General features: G+C 51.4%; 1 protein-coding gene across 2 annotated transcripts in view; it reads left to right on the forward strand.

Annotated features, from left to right (window-relative positions):
- The first annotated feature begins 1,934 nt into the window (after nucleotides 1-1,934).
- The window catches only part of LOC140384410 (uncharacterized), an 85,913-nt gene continuing 69,436 nt past the window's right edge, over nucleotides 1,935-18,411 (forward strand). Inside the window, exon 1 of one of the 2 annotated variants that reach the window (XM_072466089.1) lies at nucleotides 1,935-2,171. In XM_072466089.1, coding sequence (XP_072322190.1) covers nucleotides 2,081-2,171 — 91 coding nt within the window. In that variant the 5' untranslated portion in view covers nucleotides 1,935-2,080. Of the gene's footprint in view, nucleotides 2,172-2,251; nucleotides 2,456-18,411 lie in introns of those variants that run through there. The other variant, XM_072466090.1, reaches the window with a different exon arrangement.

Below are 18,411 nucleotides of genomic sequence, written 5' to 3' on the forward strand. Positions count from 1 at the left end.
TTTTATGTCATCATTGGCTACAGGAATAGTGCCAGAGGACTGGAGGATAGCAAATGTGGTCCCTTTGTTCAAAAAGGGGAGCAGAGACAACCCCGGCAACTATAGACCGGTGAGCCTCACGTCTGTAGTGGGTAGTCTTGGAGGGGATTATAAGAGACAAGATTTATAATCATCTAGATAGGAATAATATGAGCAGGGATAGTCAGCATGGCTTTGTGAAGGGTAGGTCATGCCTCACAAACCTTATTGAGTTATTTGAGAAGGTGACTGAACAGGTAGACGAGGGTAGAGCAGTTGATGTGGTGTATATGGATTTCAGCAAAGCGTTTGATAAGGTTCCCCACGGTAGGCTATTGCAGAAAATACGGAGGCTGGGGATTGAGGGTAATTTAGAGATGTGGATCAGAAATTGGCTAGCTGAAAGAAGACAGAGGGTGGTGGTTGATGGGAAATGTTCAGAATGGAGTTCAGTTACAAGTGGAGTACCACAAGGATCGGTTCTGGGGCCGTTGCTGTTTGTCATTTCTATCAATGACCTAGAGGAAGGCGCAGAAGGGTGGGTGAGTAAATTTGCAGACGATACTAAAGTCGGTGGTGTTGTCGATAGTGTGGAAGGATGTAGCAGGTTACAGAGGGATATAGATAAGCTGCAGAGCTGGGCTGAGAGGTGGCAAATGGAGTTTAATGAAGAGAAGTGTGAGGTGATTCACTTTGGAAGGAATAACAGGAATGCGGAATATTTGGCTAATGGTAAAGTTCTTGGAAGTGTGGATGAGCAGAGGGATCTAGGTGTCCATGTACATAGATCCCTGAAAGTTGCCACCCAGGTTGATAGGGTTGTGAAGAAGGCCTATGGAGTGTTGGCCTTTATTGGTAGAGGGATTGAGTTCCGGAGTCAGGAGGTCATGTTGCAGCTGTACAGAACTCTGGTACGGCCGCATTTGGAGTATTGCGTACAGTTCTGGTCACCGCATTATAGGAAGGACGTGGAGGCTTTGGAGGGGGTGCAGAGGAGATTTACCAGGATGTTGCCTGGTATGGAGGGAAAATCTTATGAGGAAAGGCTGAGGGACTTGAGGTTGCTTTCGTTGGAGAGAAGAAGGTTAAGAGGAGACTTAATAGAGGCATACAAAATGATCAGGGGGTTAGATAGGGTGGACAGTGAGAGCCTTCTCCCGCGGATGGAAATGGCTGGCACGAGGGGACATAGCTTTAAACTGAGGGGTAATAGATATAGGATAGAGGTCAGAGGTAGGTTCTTTACGCAAAGAGTAGTGAGGCCGTGGAATGCCCTACCTGCTACAGTAGTGAACTCGCCAACATTGAGGGCATTTAAAAGTTTATTGGATAAACATATGGATGATAATGGCATAGTGTAGGTTAGATGGCTTTTGTTTTGGTGCAACATCGTGGGCCGAAGGGCCTGTACTGCGCTGTATCGCTCTATGTTCTATGTACACCGAGGGGCTGGTAACAGTGTAAACCCCTCTCGGTCTGTGTCATTAACACTCCAATGTATAAAAGAAACATGACAATGTAAATGTTTAAGAAGGAATTGTAACGTAAAGAGCAATATGTGTGTAAGGTTATCAAAATTGAATGGAAGAAAATCAAGGGAATGTGTAACTCTGATGGAAATGTACAGTCAGGACAATTCGAAATGTTCTGTAATGTTTATGATAGATTTTATGAAGAAAGTATATTTTTTGAAAGAAAAACTCGGGTCTCTTTTTCTTTATCAGCTGTCCTTAAAATAAATGTGAGAAACATCTTTTTCATCAATTTCACAGTCTGTCCCTCAGCCGCTGGCCCTTATCGGGAGTTCAAGGATTTCGGGTTCTTGCGGCGGCAAACAAACATTTTCAAAGAAATGCAACAACAAAAAAATTAATGGACTTGATTATGAGCAGCGGGCTCAAGAAACACGCTGGGATTTCACGGCGGTGGCTGGAAATCCAGTTCAAATCACGGGCGGCCCTGACCACCGTCTTGTTATGAGTGAAATAGTGAATGACGTGAACAAGAAGGTGCGAAACCGAAAGTAAAGACTGCTGTATTTTTTTACTCTTTATTTCATGAAATGGCTGCGGCGACTGGAGTGACGATGAACCGTGGCCAGTGCACATTCCTGTGTGGGGCTCTGCTCGCAGTGTGGCTCGCCTCTCCGACAGGTAAAGGAACGTCCCGCGGTGCACGGGTCCTGCACAGTAAGAGGGGGGGAGGGAAGGGGGGGCTTTAAAAAGAACATCGAATGAAGAAACCCCGACTGACAAAATGACGCCCGAACAACAACAGAGAAATACACGTTCTTCCCCGGCACTGGCTCTTTTAAACCGCTTGACAACTCGGTGTTTGTTGCCTTTCCTGGGTCTATTTGTGTCGAAAAGTTGAGAAAATTTACATCCGTGCAGACACCGCCCATTTGGCTTCCCGTGGCGGCTCCCTTTCGTTCAAGGTTATTGTTTTTTGTAATCAAAAATCGGCCGTGAACGTGATCATGAGAAGACCCGTAAGTGCCATATCGGAAATGTGGTCTTGGGCCCGCCACCAACATAATCAAGGCAGTTAGGGATCGGTTATAAATGCTGATCTTGTTGGTGACACCCAGAGATATTTCTTGCGGAAGGAGCCATTTCCACTCATCGAGCCTGCACCGACTCAACGGGCATCCGACCCAGGCCCACGCCTATCCCTCTAACCCAGTTGCCCCACCTAACTTTTCAACGATTTAGCATGGACAATTCCCCTAACCACCGCATCTTTGGACTGTGGTCGGAAACCCCAGCACTCCGAGGAAATAATAATCTTTATTATTATTGTCACAACTAGGCTCACATTGGCGCAACAATGAAGTTCCTGTAAAAAGCCCCTAGTTGCTGGAGTGCACCTGTTCGGGTACACAGGGAGGATTCAGAATGTCCAATTCACCAACAAGCACGTTTTTCGGGACATGTGGTAGGAAACTGGAGCACCTGGAGTTAACCATGCAGACGGGAGAACATGCAGACTCTGCAAAACCACCCAAGGCTGCAATTGAACCTGGGTCTCTGGTGCTGTGAGGCAGCAGTGGTGCCCACTGTGCTGCCCCACAGTCTGAATGATATGAAAATAAACCTGAGACACCCACTCCTCACATTTAAATGGGTACTTGTGTCCTGTGGTTCCTAGAGCTACAAAATATATCCCACTTTAGACACAAATTCGACATCATATATAATTTCTCACATCACTTCCTGAGAGGCAGTATATATATTATATTCTCCACAAGGGAATTTCTTCAATTTTTGGTTGCATTTCAGTCCCATGCTGCTGACCTTGGCCACCCAGTAGATAGGAAAGGAGGGGAGTTGGCATCCAGATTAGAGGACCTCCCCGTTGGTCTGCCCTTGAGACTGACCATGGCAGCCATAAGCAGGTGTAGGTAGTTGAGAGCGTTGTTCACCCTGACTGACTTGCCTGGTTGGCAAGATGTAATGAATGGTGTGCCACAGGGATCAGTGCTGGGACCTCAACTATTTACAATTTATATAAATTACTTGGATGAAAGAATAGATGGTATGGTTGTCAAATTTGCTGATGACACAAACATTGGGAGGAAAGTAAGTTGTGAAGAGGACATAAGGAGGCCACAAAAAGATATAGATAGGTTAAGTGAGTGGACAAAGATCTGGCAAATGGAGTATAACATAGGAAGTCCTAAAATTAACCATTTTGGCCTTCTGCGACTGTTAGGTTCAGGGGGTTGGAGAGCATCATCACTTCCAAAGTGCTATTTTAATTTGATAAGTTTCATTGCTTGTGTTGAAATAATGAAGGTTATCCCTTAAGGAGTTGATCACAAATTTATTTGTTCAAGTTCGAGGTACTTTTTGAACTTAAATTCTAATTGTGTTCATTTGAGACTTTGAAAACCAATTAGATCGCAGTTTGGTGAAGTTGTAAATGTGAAAAGTCACGACGGTCCTCGGAAGATCATGGGCGCGATTCTCCACTCCCACGCCAGTTGGGAGAATCGCCTGGGCAGCCAAAATTTCCCGCGACGCCGGTCCGACACCCTCCCGCGATTCTCCTCAGCGGCGGGAACGGCACGGTCGAGTTTCGGGGGCCGCAGGCCGGAGAATCGCCCGAGACACCCAAAACGGCGATTCTCCGGCACCCCTGCTATTCTCAGGCCCGGATGGGTAGAAGTCCCGACGGCGTGACCCCAGTTCACGCCGTCGCCGTTCACATCTGCTTTTTATAGTCGTCAGCCAGTCGTGCTGGCTGACGCTGAGCAGGCAGGAGGTGAGCGGACTGTAGCGCAGCGCCCGGAGACCGGGTCGGCTTCCCTGAGAAGGCTGCTGCCAAAGTGGGGGGTGAGGGAGAGTGTGCAGATGGGGGTATGTGTACGGGAGAGTGTGCAGGTGGGAGGGGGGTGCGGGAGAGTGTGCAGGTGGGAGGGGGGGCGGGAGAGTGTGCAGATGGGGGTATGTGTGCGGGAGAGTGTGCAGGTGGGAGGGGGGTGCGGGAGAGTGTGCAGGTGGGAGGGGGGGCGGGAGAGTGTGCAGGTGGGGGGGGGGCGGGAGAGTGTGCAGGTGGGAGGGGGGCGGGAGAGTGTGCAGGTGGGGGGGGGCGGGAGAGTGTGCAGGTGGGGCAGGGGTGAGGGAGAGTGTGCAGGTGGGAGGGGGGGCGGGAGAGTGTGCAGGTGGGGGGGGTGAGGGAGAGTGTGCAGGTGGGAGGGGGGCGGGAGAGTGTGCAGGTGGGAGGGGGGCGGGAGAGTGTGCAGGTGGGGCAGGGGTGAGGGAGAGTGTGCAGGTGGGAGGGGGGAGCGAGGGAGTGTGTGCAGGTGGGAGGGGGGTGCGGCGGGAAAGTTTGCAGATGGGGGGATTGCGGGAGAGCGTGCAGGTGGGAGGGGGGGTGAGGGAGAGTGTGCAGGTGGGGGGGTGAGGGAGAGTGTGCAGGTGGGGGGGGCGGGAGAGTGTGCAGGTGGGGGGGGGGCGGGAGAGTGTGCAGGTGGGGGGGGTGAGGGAGAGTGCAGGTGGGAGGGGGGTGCGGCGGGAGAGTTTGCAGGTGGGGGGGTTGCGGGAGAGCGTGCAGGTGGGAGGGGGGTGAGGGAGAGTGTGCAGGTGGGGGGGGTGAGGGAGAGCGTGCAGGTGGGAGGGGGGTGAGGGAGAGTTTGCAGGTGGGGGGGTTGCGGGAGAGCGTGCAGGTGGGAGGGGGGTGAGGGAGAGTGTGCAGGTGGGGGGGGTGAGGGAGAGTGTGCAGGTGGGGGGGGGTGAGGGAGAGCGTGCAGGTGGGAGGGGGGTGAGGGAGAGCGTGCAGGTGGGAGGGGGGTGCGGCGGGAGAGTTTGCAGGTGGGGGGGTTGCGGGAGAGCGTGCAGGTGGGAGGGGGGTGAGGGAGAGTGTGCAGGTGGGGGGGGTGAGGGAGAGCGTGCAGGTGGGAGGGGGGTGAGGGAGAGTTTGCAGGTGGGGGGGTTGCGGGAGAGCGTGCAGGTGGGAGGGGGGTGAGGGAGAGTGTGCAGGTGGGGGGGGTGAGGGAGAGTGTGCAGGTGGGGGGGGGTGAGGGAGAGCGTGCAGGTGGGAGGGGGGTGAGGGAGAGCGTGCAGGTGGGAGGGGGGTGCGGCGGGAGAGTTTGCAGGTGGGGGGGTTGCGGGAGAGCGTGCAGGTGGGAGGGGGGTGAGGGAGAGTGTGCAGGTGGGGGAGAGTGTGGATGGTATCGTCCATCCGCGGATGCCACATGTCAGCCGCTCTGATATGGCAGGACGGTGACGAGGACACGGCCGCAGGGTGCGTGTGGCTGATGGGCACAGGCGAGTGGCACACTGGTGAGCAGTACGGTGTGAAGTGACCGTTGGGCGCAGACAGTGACCAGGTGTTATGCTGGCTGCGTATCTGCAGCGCGACCAGGCCACCAGGGCACACAGGTATCCCATGCAGCCCGGCTGGCGAGGTGTGGAAGAACCTCCGTGTAACATGTTGTTTCTCTGCCCCCCACCACCCTCCTGCAGGTCACCATGTATACCAACCAGACAGCAACGTTCACTGCCGTGGTTGGAGCCGCAGCTCTGGAGTTTGCCATCCGGCAGCATAGAGTCGGACGGCCCACAGTGGCTGCAGATGCAGCGGTTGCCGGTGCAGCAGAGGGGATGGCCGCGGAGTGGCCCGTCGTCGACATGCAGGCGCTCAGGACCCGAATGTACAGGGGGATGCTGAGGGGAACGTTGATCGCCAGACGGCGAGGAATGCAGAGGAAGTGCTTGGGGGGGAGCAGGAGGAGGAGGAGGAGCAGGAGGATCCACTGATGGTGGTGCCAGGGCGCCACAGGCGTCCAGCAAGGCTGAGGGTGTACCGTGACAGAATGTCGTTCGAGGCCCTACCGGACATCACATGCAGGAGGAGACTACGGTTCAGCAGGGAGACGGTCGCACATATATGCCAGCTCGTGGCGCACCTCGCACCACGTGGAATGGGAGGAGGACACGCGATACCAGTCTCCGTCAAGGTGACGGTGGCCCTAAACTTCTATGCGACCGGTTCCTTCCAGGCGCCGAACGGTGACCTCTCCGGGATATCACAGGCATCGGTCCACAGTTGCATCAGGGCCGTCACCGACGCCTTGTACGCCATCGCGGACAGGTACATTCAATTCCCTGAGGACTGAGCACAGCAGGAAGCACGGGCACGTGGATTCGCCAAGGTGGCCGGGATACCGATGGTCCAGGGTGTCATCGATGGTGTGCACGTCCCCATGCGCCCACCTGCAGACAGCAGGGACATGTTCATGAACAGGAAGGGCGCGGACTCCATGAACATTCAGGTGGTGTGCGACCCCCACATGAAGATCATGCACGTGTGTGCAAAGTACCCCGGCAGTGTGCATGACGCCTACATTCTGGCACAGTCGTTCATCCCCGCAATGTTCAATGGACGCCCCCCCCCCCGGCTGAGGGGCTGGTTGCTGGGCGACAAGGGCTATCCATTGAGGTCATGGCTGCTGACGCCAATACGGAGGCCTCACACCAACGCGGAGAGCCTATACAATGAGGCACATGCAGCAACCAGGGGTGTGGTGGAGCGGTGCTTCGGGCTGCTGAAGATGCGCTTCAGATGCCTGGACCGATCAGGAGGGGCCCTGCAGTACCAACCCGACAGGGTCGGTTGCATAGTTGTGGTCTGCTGTGCACTGAACAACATTGCCATGCAGAGGGAGATGCACTGGTGGAGGAGCCGGAGGGAGGACCCGACGGCACCGGAACCAACGCAAACGAGGGGGATGGGGAAGAGGAGGATGCGGAGGATGAGGATGATGGGGCGCATCAGGGTGGGGGAGGGGTGCAGGACGCAGACACTGCCCGGCAGCTCGTTCCGCCCAGGAGGCTGCGCGACGGCACCGCCAGGGACAGCGGCCACGCGACGCGTTGGTGGCCGCACGGTTCACGCACTGTGGGGGTGGGATTCGCTGAACACTGCCACTTGCACCGTCACTCCTGTACACGGGCACCACACAGCACCCACCACCTCCCCCCGCACCCCTGCACCGCGTTGACGGCAACAATTCCACATCACCTTACCACTGCGGCACTACGGGATTGCACAACATTGATGATTGTGTAAGCGGGTGTGAACAGTGCCATGTTGAATGATGACAGCCCGCCCTGCAATGAGCTGTGTGCTCAGATTCGCCAGCCAAGGTCTGACTCATGGCTACAGCTGAACCATGCACTCCGGTGGTCACAGCCTTCGAGACAGAGAAGACAGCCAGGAGTGAGGCAGCAAAGAGTGAGTTTGGGAATTTGAATCGAGGTGGGAATTCAAAGCTGGGTGGGGAGGAAGTGCTTTTTGTGACTGGTAAGTAGTGTTTCTGTTTTTCTGTTTCTTTTCATTGGTATATTTATTTATTTTTTTCTTCATTGTTTATTTAATTATTTAATTTTTTTCTGGGGAAATTGAAATTGTTGAAGTTAACCGAAGGTTTAAGACATGGCAGGAGATCTCAGACCCGTGTCATGCTCCTCGTGTGCGATGTGGGAGCTCAGGGACACGTCCACTGTCCCTGACTTCACGTGCAAGAAGTGTGTCCAGTTGCAGCTCCTGTTAGACCGCTTGACGGCTCTGGAGCTGCGGATGGACTCACTTTGGAGCGTCCGCGATGCTGAGGACGTCGTGGATAGCACGTTTAGCGAGTTGGTCACACCGCAGGTGAAAGGTACTGAGGGAGATAGTAAATGGGTGACCAAAAGACAGAGCAAGAGTAGGAAGGCAGTGCGGATGTCCTCTGCGGTCATCTCCCTGCAAAACAGATATACCGCTTTGGATACTGTTGAGGGAGATGGCTCACCAGGGGAAGGCAGCAGCAGCCAGGTTCATGGCACCATGGCTGGCTCTGCTGCGCAGCTGGGCAGGAAGAAGAATGGCAGGGCTATAGTGATAGGAGACTCAATTGTAAGGGGAATAGACAGGCGGTTCTGCGGACGCAATCGAGACTCCAGGATGGTATGTTGCCTCCCTGGTGCAAGGGTCAAGGATGTCTCGGAGCGGCTGCAGGACATTCTGGGGGGGGAGGGTGAACAGCCAGCTGTCGTGGTGCACATAGGCACCAACGATATAGGTAAAAAACGGGACGAGGTCCTACAAGCTGAATTTAGGGAGCTAGGAGTTAAACTAAAAAGTAGGACCTCAAAGGTAGTAATCTCAGGATTGCTACCTGTGCCACGAGCTAGTCAGAGTAGGAATGTCAGGATAGAGAGGATGAATACGTGGCTCGAGAGATGGTGCAAGAGGGAGGGATTCAAATTCCTGGGACATTGGAACCGATTCTGGGGGAGGTGGGACCAGTACAAACCGGACGGTCTGCACCTGGGCAGGACTGGAACCGATGTCCTAGGGGGGGTGTTTGCTAGAGCTGTTGGGGAGAGTTTAAACTAATGTGGCAGGGGGATGGGAACCAATGCAGGAAGTTGGAAGGTAGTAAAACAGGGACAGAAATAAAAGGCAGTAAGGGGGAAAGTGTAAGGCAGAGAAGGCATAGTCAAAAATCAAAAAGGGCGACAGTACAAGGTACAGTGACTGAGGGGAGCTCAGTGAATAGGACCAGGAATACTAAAAGAAATAAAACGGAAAGTGAAAACATTAATGGTAAGCGACGCAGCAGGTTGTTACAGGAAGATATGGGTTCAACGACAAGGAAAATTAGGAGAAAGGTTAAGAGGAAATATAACTTAGGAGAGGTTACTGATCGAGGTGTTAAGATTAAGAACAGAGGTAAAAAAGCCAACATAAGTGTACTTTACCTGAATGCTCGTAGTATTCGGAATAAGGTAAATGAGTTGATGGCGCAAATCATCATGAATGACTATGATTTAGTGGCCATTACTGAAACATGGTTAAAGGATGGTCACGACTGGGAGTTAAATATCCGAGGGTATCAAACTTTTCGGAAGGATGGAGTGGATGGTAAGGGAGGTGGTGTAGCTCTGTTATTTAAGGATGACATCCGGGCAACCGTAAGGGATGACATCGGTGCTATGGAGGATAAGGTTGAATCCATTTGGGTGGAAATCAGGAATAGTAAGGCGAAAAAGTCACTGATAGGAGTAATCTATAGGCCACCAAATAGTAACATTATGGTGGGGCAGGCAATAAACAAAGAAATAACAGATGCATGTAGAAATGGTACAGCAGTTATCATGGGGGATTTTAATCTACATGTTGATTGGTTTAACCAGGTCGGTCAAGGCAGCCTTGAGGAGGAGTTTATAGAATGTATCCGCGATAGTTTCCTCGAACAGTATGTAATGGAACCTACGAGGGAACAAGCGGTCCTAGATGTGGTCCTGTGTAATGAGACAGGATTGATTCAGGATCTCATAGTTAGGGATCCTCTCGGAAGGAGCGATCACAATATGGTGGAATTTAAAATACAGATGGAGGGTGAGAAGGTAAAATCAAGCACGAGTGTTTTGTGCTTAAACAAAGGAGATTACAATGGGATGAGAGAAGAACTAGCTAAGGTAGACTGGGAGCAAAGACTTTATGGTGAAACAGTTGAGGAACAGTGGAGAACCTTCCAAGTGATTTTTCACAGTGCCCAGCAAAAGTTTATACCAACAAAAAGGAAGGACGGTAAAAAGAGGGAAAATCGACCGTGGATATCTAAGGAAATAAGGGAGAGTATCAAATTGAAGGAAAAAACATACAAAGTAGCAAAGATCAGTGGGAGACTAGAGGACTGGGAAATCTTTAGGGGGCAACAGAAAGCTACTAAAAAAGCTATAAAGAAGAGTAAGATAGATTATGAGAGTAAACTTGCTCAGAATATAAAAACAGATAGTAAAAATTTCTACAAATACATAAAACAAAAAAGAGTGGCTAAGGTAAATATTGGTCCTTTAGAGGTTGAGAAGGGAGATTTAATAATGGGAGATGAGGAAATGGCTGAGGAACTGAACAGGTTTTTTGGGTCGGTCTTCACAGTGGAAGACACAGATAACATGCCAGTGACTGATGGAAATGAGGCTATGACAGGTGAGGACCTTGAGAGGATTGATATCACCAAGGAGGTAGTGATGGGCAAGCTAATGGGGCTAAAGGTAGACAAGTCTCCTGGCCCTGATGGAATGCATCCCAGAGTGCTAAAAGAGATGGCTAGGGAAATTGCAAATGCACTAGTGATAATTTACCAAAATTCACTAGACTCTGGGGTGGTCCCGGCGGATTGGAAATTAGCAAACGTGACACCACTGTTTAAAAAAGGAGGTAGGCAGAAAGTGGGTAATTATAGGCCAGTGAGCTTAACTTCGGTAGTAGGGAAGATGCTGGAATCTGTCATCAAGGATGAAATAGCGAGGCATCTGGATGGAAATTGTCCCATTGGACAGACGCAGCATGGGTTCATAAAGGGCAGGTCGTGCCTAACTAATTTAGTGGAATTTTTTGAGGACATTAACAGTGCTGTAGATAACGGGGAGCCAATGGATGTGGTATATCTGGATTTCCAGAAAGCCTTTGACAAGGTGCCACACGAAAGGTTGTTGCAGAAGATAAAGATGCATGGCATTAAGGGGAAAGTAGTAGCATGGATCGAGGATTGGTTAATTAATAGAAAGCAAAGAGTGGGGATTAATGGGTGTTTCTCTGGTTGGCAATCAGTAGCTAGTGGTGTCCCTCAGGGATCAGTGTTGGGCCCACAACTGTTCACAATTTACATAGATGATTTGGAGTTGGGGACCAAGGGCAATGTGTCCAAGTTTGCAGACGACACTACGATAAGTGGTAAAGCAAAAAGTGCAGAGGATACTGGAAGTCTGCAGAGGGATTTGGATAGGCTAAGTGAATGGGCTAGGGTCTGGCAGATGGAATACAGTGTTGACAAATGTGAGGTTATCCATTTTGGTAGGAATAACAGCAAAAGGGATTATTATTTAAATGATAAAATATTAAAACATGCTGCTGTGCAGAGAGACCTGGGTGTGTTAGTGCATGAGTCGCAGAAAGTTGGTTTTCAGGTGCAACAGGTGATTAAGAAGGCAAATGGAATTTTGTCCTTCATTGCTCGAGGGATGGAGTTTAAGACTAGGGAGGTTCTGCTGCAATTGTATAAGGTGTTAGTGAGGCCACACCTGGAGTATTGTGTTCAGTTTTGGTCTCCTTACTTGAGAAAGGACGTACTGGCACTGGAGGGTGTGCAGAGGAGATTCACTAGGTTAATCCCAGAGCTGAAGGGGTTGGACGAGGAGAGGTTGAGTAGACTGGGACTGTACTCGTTGGAATTTAGAAGGATGAGGGGGGATCTTATAGAAACATATAAGATTATGAAGGGAATAGATAGGATAGATGCGGGCAGGTTGTTTCCACTGGCGGATAAAAGCAGAACTAGGGGGCATAGCCTCAAAATAAGGGGAAGTAGATTTAGGACTGAGTTTAGGAGGAACTTCTTCACCCAAAGGGTTGTGAATCTATGGAATTCCTTGCCCAGTGAAGCAGTAGAGGCTCCTTCATTAAATGTTTTTAAGATAAAGATAGATAGTTTTTTGAAGAATAAAGGGATTAAGGGTTATGGTGTTCGGGCCGGAACGTGGAGCTGAGTCCACAAAAGATCAGCCATGATCTCATTGAATGGTGGAGCAGGCTCGAGGGGCCAGATGGCCTACTCCTGCTCCTAGTTCTTATGTTCTTATGTGACGGATATTTCACCACATGCCCGTGTGGGGTGGCTGGCGTCGGTGTACCGAGGACAATGGTGTCCGATTATGGGGGGGCGGGGGGCGAAAAGGGTCACCACATCCGGAACAGATCTTGAACGGCTCGTATACCACAAAGCCAATCGGGCAGCCTCCCGAGCCCCCTGGCACCGGACATAGCACACAGTCTTACAAGTCAAATTTAACAGTGCGTTTATTCGTGTGGTGAACATAGGTGCCCTACCCCCTACAACTAAACTGTGCCCTGCACCCGTGCCAACTTCTTACGTGCCTAACGACTTTGCCTTACGGGCCCTACCACTACGTCTAGGTGTGTTCCCAGATGGTACAGCAGGAGTGGAGGCGGACTGCTGTGAATCACGCCCTTCGACATGGCTCCCCTTCGGCACGCGTTTCCTGGGGTGGCCCGGCTTCGATGGGCCAGGTTGCTCTGCGGACGTGCTGGATGGCGTGGTGCCACCCTGACCTGCCCGCTCCCCACCAGATGCGGCAGGGACGGAACGGGGGGAGGCCGAGTGTACCGGGACGTCCCTTGGTGGAGCTACCGGGACGGGCCCCAGAACCTCCTCCTCCCTCGTGGAGCCCGGTGGCCCCCGGGCCTCACTGTGGGACTGAGATGCGCTCGGAGACATGCCCCGTCGCACCCCCGACACCTGGCGCTGCCAGTCCTGGAGGCCTGCAGCGGTATTGTTGCTCTTTTTAACCTTAGTCTATTTGCTCTGTTTACGTCACCTTTGCTCATGAGTCGCCAGGTATCTTTCTGATACCGCCACGTGGTTCAAGTTCAGGTTATGATTAATAATACAGCACACCGCTTAGTAAGGATTAAAACAACGGTCATTTATTATATACAACAAGCAATATTAATACCCTAATACTACTATTTATATAATAAACCTATCACGACTGGCCAATACTTAACTTAGGAAGAGTCCACCAGGTCAGGGAAACGAATGGCTTGTCCAATCGGATCTGGCCCGCGGGATTCAAAAGGCTGCTACAGGTCGGTGGCTAGGTGTCTCTACCGGATAGCGATCGCTGGATTCAAACTTACTGTTGCCGGTTGCTGGTCTTGCGAAGGCCTCGAGCAGGCGAAGAGGAGAGAGAGCGAGATCTGAACTTGGACCCTCACTTTTATAGGGCCCAGGGGCTTCCTGCCTCCCGGGGCGGCCCTTGACCCTGAGTCCCAAGTGATTGGATCTGTCCCCAATCTCTGGGGTCGATGTGTCCAATGGTGAGGCGATTCCTCGATCGGGGGGTGGTCGCTCACCTGTCTTTGTTTCGGCCACTGCAGGCGCCGACAGGTCTGGCCCGGTATTCAATTGCTAATATGTTGCAATTGTTCCCGGGGATAGCCGATTTAACTGCAGATGTCTGGATAGATGGGCTGCAAACAGTCCTGAATGCAACTGCAAATACCTGGGTTGATGGGCTGTTGATAGCCCTGAGTATCGATCTGGGCTAACTTCCCAGAGCCGAATATGCAATACTGTCTGCAGCTGCCTGCTTGTGTCTTCTTAGCTGCTTTTCCCAGCAGTCTTTCGGGTTAGCCATTTTAAACTGGGTTTTGGCCCAATTAATCGGAACGCAGCCATTTTACGTGGCTACATTTCCGCCTTGTGATCCTAACGCAAAGCGTGAAGGATCACATAAATGTTGTCCTCTTCGTTCCCTGACTGGGGGGGGGGGGGGGGGGCACCTCCTACATGGCCACTACTCTGACCCTAGCTATGCACAAAAGTTTACCTAAACAATTCTTGAGGGCGCTATGTCAGGCAGGTGCATGTATCTATAAAAAATAAACTGGGAACCTCTAATTTTACCTAAACAATTTTTCAAGCATTATACAATCTTATCTCTCTAAACGTACAATAACAATCACAACATTTAATATATTCTTTCCTGGCTTGGCAGTCAAGCTCAGGATCATACATTTCCATACATTTTCTTTTTATTTACAGGAAAAACCGCCAGTGCATGTTTTATTATTCATATGTCGCGGGGGTCTGGGGTCTGGTCATAGCCGAATATCGGGGATCGGATCCGATATACCGGGGTTCGAGCGCGGTACGCTCTCCTTTTCCACTTGCGGAGGCGCATGGTCTGTACTGTACAACCGAGTATAGCCAATGCTAACAGTGCCTCAATGATGTACGATAAGGAGTACCAAGTTATGAACTTGGCACACCAGGATAATGCAGCGTGGTTGGTGACTGGGCCCTCGGTACTACTTGGCCGTGAAGTGTTGACAGTAAAGGGGTTTGGAGTGATGGGGTCCACATTCCCACGCAACCAAAAGTTCATCAAAAGAGTGTTGAGCACGATGAAAGGAGTCCTCATGGCTGTCTTCTTTCCTTCCTTTTCCTGTGTTTGCTGGTTTTCTCCGGACTTGGAGCTTCTGGAGTTCTGTAAGACAAGCGTAGTGTAAATACTTCGGTTTAATATCTGGTGTGTTAGTGTGTCTGTCCTTCTTGGGGCCAATTAAACCCTTATAATTGGTCACAGTATGTGACTCTCCCCCCATTTTTTTTTTCAAAACAAATGTTTGGACACGGCACACTTCCCAATGGTGGACCAGTGCTAGGTTTATCATCCAAATGTTCCAGGATGTAAATAGCATGTGGCAGCAACCCAAAGGTTGCCTAAATAAAATTAACTGTTTTTGAAAGAAAAGGTCAAATGAGGTGCGTGTGGGCCACGACGGGTAAGACTTGGGTGGAGTCCCCGGGTAGGACGGCTACCAATACCGTATCTTCCCTACCCGAGCGTTTTTGACCAACGGGGGGGGGTCCCCAGGCAGGACGGGTCTCACGCCGTTTCTCCACTGCCTGAGCGACCAAAGAACGGACAAAAATGTAGTCATCATGGTGGGGTTACTGTTCTGATTCTACCATCAAATCAGAAGAGTAGCTACGATCGGGCGTCTGGTCTGGTGACCACGTATCAGCTGAAAAGCTAGTTCCTCTGAATGGGCGTCTGGTCTGGTGACCAGGTATCTGTGGACAAGTTGGTACCGCTGAGCAAGCGTCTGGCTTGTCCAATTGGAAAAGAGCTAAAAAGTTCAGGTGAATGGGTGTGGGGCGGTGAGAAAATTCTCCTGTAGGACAAACAACATTTAACAAACAGACAGACAACGAACAACATTTAACAAACAGACAGACAACGTAAAACATTCTGCAGGTTCCATCAGGAAGGACAACACTTTTCACCAAGTGTCTCCTTTAAATCATCATGTGGACACCTCAGTTCTCGGTTGCGAACAGGGTCGCAAAAGGGTTGGTGGAGTCAGGCCCAGGGTTGTCACCTTCTCCCGGGTGCCAAAGTCTGGAGTGGATCAGGGCGGAAAGGGCTGCGTGGTGTGAGTTGGGATCGTCCTCGTCGTTGCGGACCAGTCTGCAGGAGTTGTTGCGGTGCCAATGAGTGGTGTCAAGTTGGGTGGGGACAAAGTCGGGGTCGTCCGTGTAGTTCGGTGGTCGGTGGTGGGGTTTATTTAAGTAGGTGATGAGGAAGGGGGTCACTGGAGTCGAGGTCGGAGTTGCTGGGTGTGGGACCAGGATGGAAGGGAGGCGTGCTGTGGCTGTCGTCACAGTCGCTGCCTGTGCTGCTGCAGTCTGTGGGCGTTCCGGGGCAGAGCGTAAAGTTCATGGGTGGAGTCGGTGGAGAGTCCGTGTCTGGGCTGGACGTGGAAGGGGTGGGAGTGGTCACGTTGGATGTGGGCGGGGTTTGGCCGGCTGCGTCAAGCATGACGTGGTGGGAGTGGTTTGACTGTGCTCCATAAACCTTGAGCTGGTTTATGTGAAACCATGCAGTCTTACCATTTTGGTATTTAATTTTATATACCGACGGGCTTATTTTGGCCGTAATTGAATAGGGACCCGAGTATTTTGGAGACAGAAACGTGCTGGGGTTGTACACGGACAACATTACTTGCTGTCCTATGTTGTACTCCGTGGGATGTACTGCCTTAGCAAAACAGGCCTTGCTCTGTTTTCTTTTAGTGCCCAGTTTAACAGCGGCTGCTAGCTGAGCCATTTTTTCTCTTTGCAAGTAGTTGTTCCACGGCCTTCTCGTGGGTGAGGGCCGTGACTTAGGGGCTGGTTAGGTCTAAACCTAGCAAGTATTCTGTCCCTTTCATGGGGCGTCCGGTCATGAGGGTGTGTGGGGTGAAACCTGTGGAGGTGGAAACGGTGTTACGCAAAAACATCAGTGCAAAGGGGAGGACCGAATCCCAAGTGGTGTTGTTTTGCTGGACCATTTTTCTAAGGGTGGTTTTTAGGGTCCGATTCATGCGCTCCACTATACCACTCGACTGAGGGTGGTACGCAATGTGAAATTTTTGGGTTATGACAAATATCGTGAGGAAGTTCTGCATGACCCGTCCCATAAAGTGAGAACCTTGGTCCGATTCAATACTGCGGGGGAGTCCCCATCTTGTAAAAATGTGGTGGGTTAGGATTTTGGCGGTGGTTTTTGCAGTGTTGGTGCGGGCTGGAAATGCTTCCACCCACTTTGTAAAAGTGTCAATGACCACCAGAACATATTTATAGCCATTCCTGCAAGGGGGCAATGGACCTATAAAATCGATCTGGAGGTTAGTCCAAGGGCCGTTAACGGGTCGGGTGTGGCTGAGATGTGCCTTTTTGGCATACCTATCTGGGTTGTTTTGCGCGCAGATGAGGCAATTTTCGATGTAATGGGATACATCCTCTTTAAGATTTGGCCACCAACAAAGCTGCTTGAGGTGGGCTGCGGTGGGTTCTATTCCCTGGTGTCCATGGCCATCATGGAATAGACAGATCATCTGATTCCTATCTTGTACAGGAACCACGTAAAGGCTGTCTTTTAGCACCACACCATCATGTGTGTGTAGCGCACAATGACTTACGAGAGAGACGAGAAGTGATGAAGTCGATTCAGGCTTTATTAAGCGAGACTTGTCCCCAGCAGTTCAGCAACAGAATGAAGCGGTGGGGAGAAGCTCGGGTTCTTATACTCCGCCTTCAGGGCGGAACCAGGAGTCAGCAGCCAACCAGGACCCGGGATCTGTCAGCCAATAGCATCACGGCTTCACAGCCCCACATGACCCCTAATACATACCACCACAGTGTGGTTATGGTATTCCGGAACCTCTCATATGAGGCTGGAAACGTCCCTTTCACGATTTCAGTGAGAGCGCTATCCTGCTTCTGGGCCGCTACTAGATCCTCGATCCTAGTCTGCGCGACCTGAACTGCACTCACTGGCGCACTCACTGGGGCGCTCTCGGGGGGGTTCCAAAAATACCCATGCCTGGATCCTCCCTTAGCCAGCGCGTCGGCTTTTACATTTCCAGGGGAGGAGGAACGATGGTGGCTGCGGACTTTTATAATGCCAAAAGTCCGGTTCTTGGCCTTTTCCAGAATATGGCGGAGTAATGGGGCTGAGGGGAGGGGTTTTCCATCCGCGGAAACAAATCCTCTTGTTTCCCAGAGGGGCAGAAATTCGGTGAGGCTGTTGCAGACGTACAGACTGTCTGAATATATGTCTGCTGGGCTGGGGAATCTGGGTGGTCTACAATGTAGGCGATGGCCGCAAGCTCTGCTGCCTGCGCGCCTAAGTGCCCGGGCAATTTTAATGCGATTTCTTCGAGGGCGCGTCCCTGCGCATCCTCCACATAAATCCCACAACCCGTTATGCGTTGCCCATCCAGGATTGTGGAAGAACCATCCACATAAATCCTGATGGGGTCACACGTGTCCGGGTGAGGGGGGTTCTGAGATGGAGTGGCTAGTTTTCTGGGGGGTGTTCTGGCTATAAAGGGGCTTGTATTATGGTGGTGCGAGATGATTTCACACTCATGGGGTGTTCCGGGGTATTGTAGATTGTCCGCTAAGTATGTGTGAGTCTTTGTCCGTTTTACTGTGATGTCCCGTCCTTGTAAGAGAAGGGTCCACCTAGCAGCGCGGATTTGGCTGACGGTACCGTCTTTAAGTCGTCCGTCCAGTAAAAGTTGTGTGGGGGTGTGTTCGGTCAAGATGGTGATGGGGTTCAGTCGTGTAATGTAGGAAAAGTACTGGACTGCCCAGAAAACTGTGAGCAGGTGCCTCTCACAGGCTGAAAATCTCTGCTCCACAGCATCTAAAATTCTGGAGGCATAAGCTACGGGTCTTAGCTGGTCGTGCCGTTCCTGCAGGAGCACGGCTGAAAGGGTGCGGTCTGTGGTCGCTACCTCTATGGCGAAAGGGGAAAGAGG

The sequence above is a fragment of the Scyliorhinus torazame genome, chromosome 10 (assembly GCF_047496885.1).
Source record: "Scyliorhinus torazame isolate Kashiwa2021f chromosome 10, sScyTor2.1, whole genome shotgun sequence".
NCBI classification, from domain to species: Eukaryota; Metazoa; Chordata; class Chondrichthyes; order Carcharhiniformes; family Scyliorhinidae; genus Scyliorhinus; species Scyliorhinus torazame.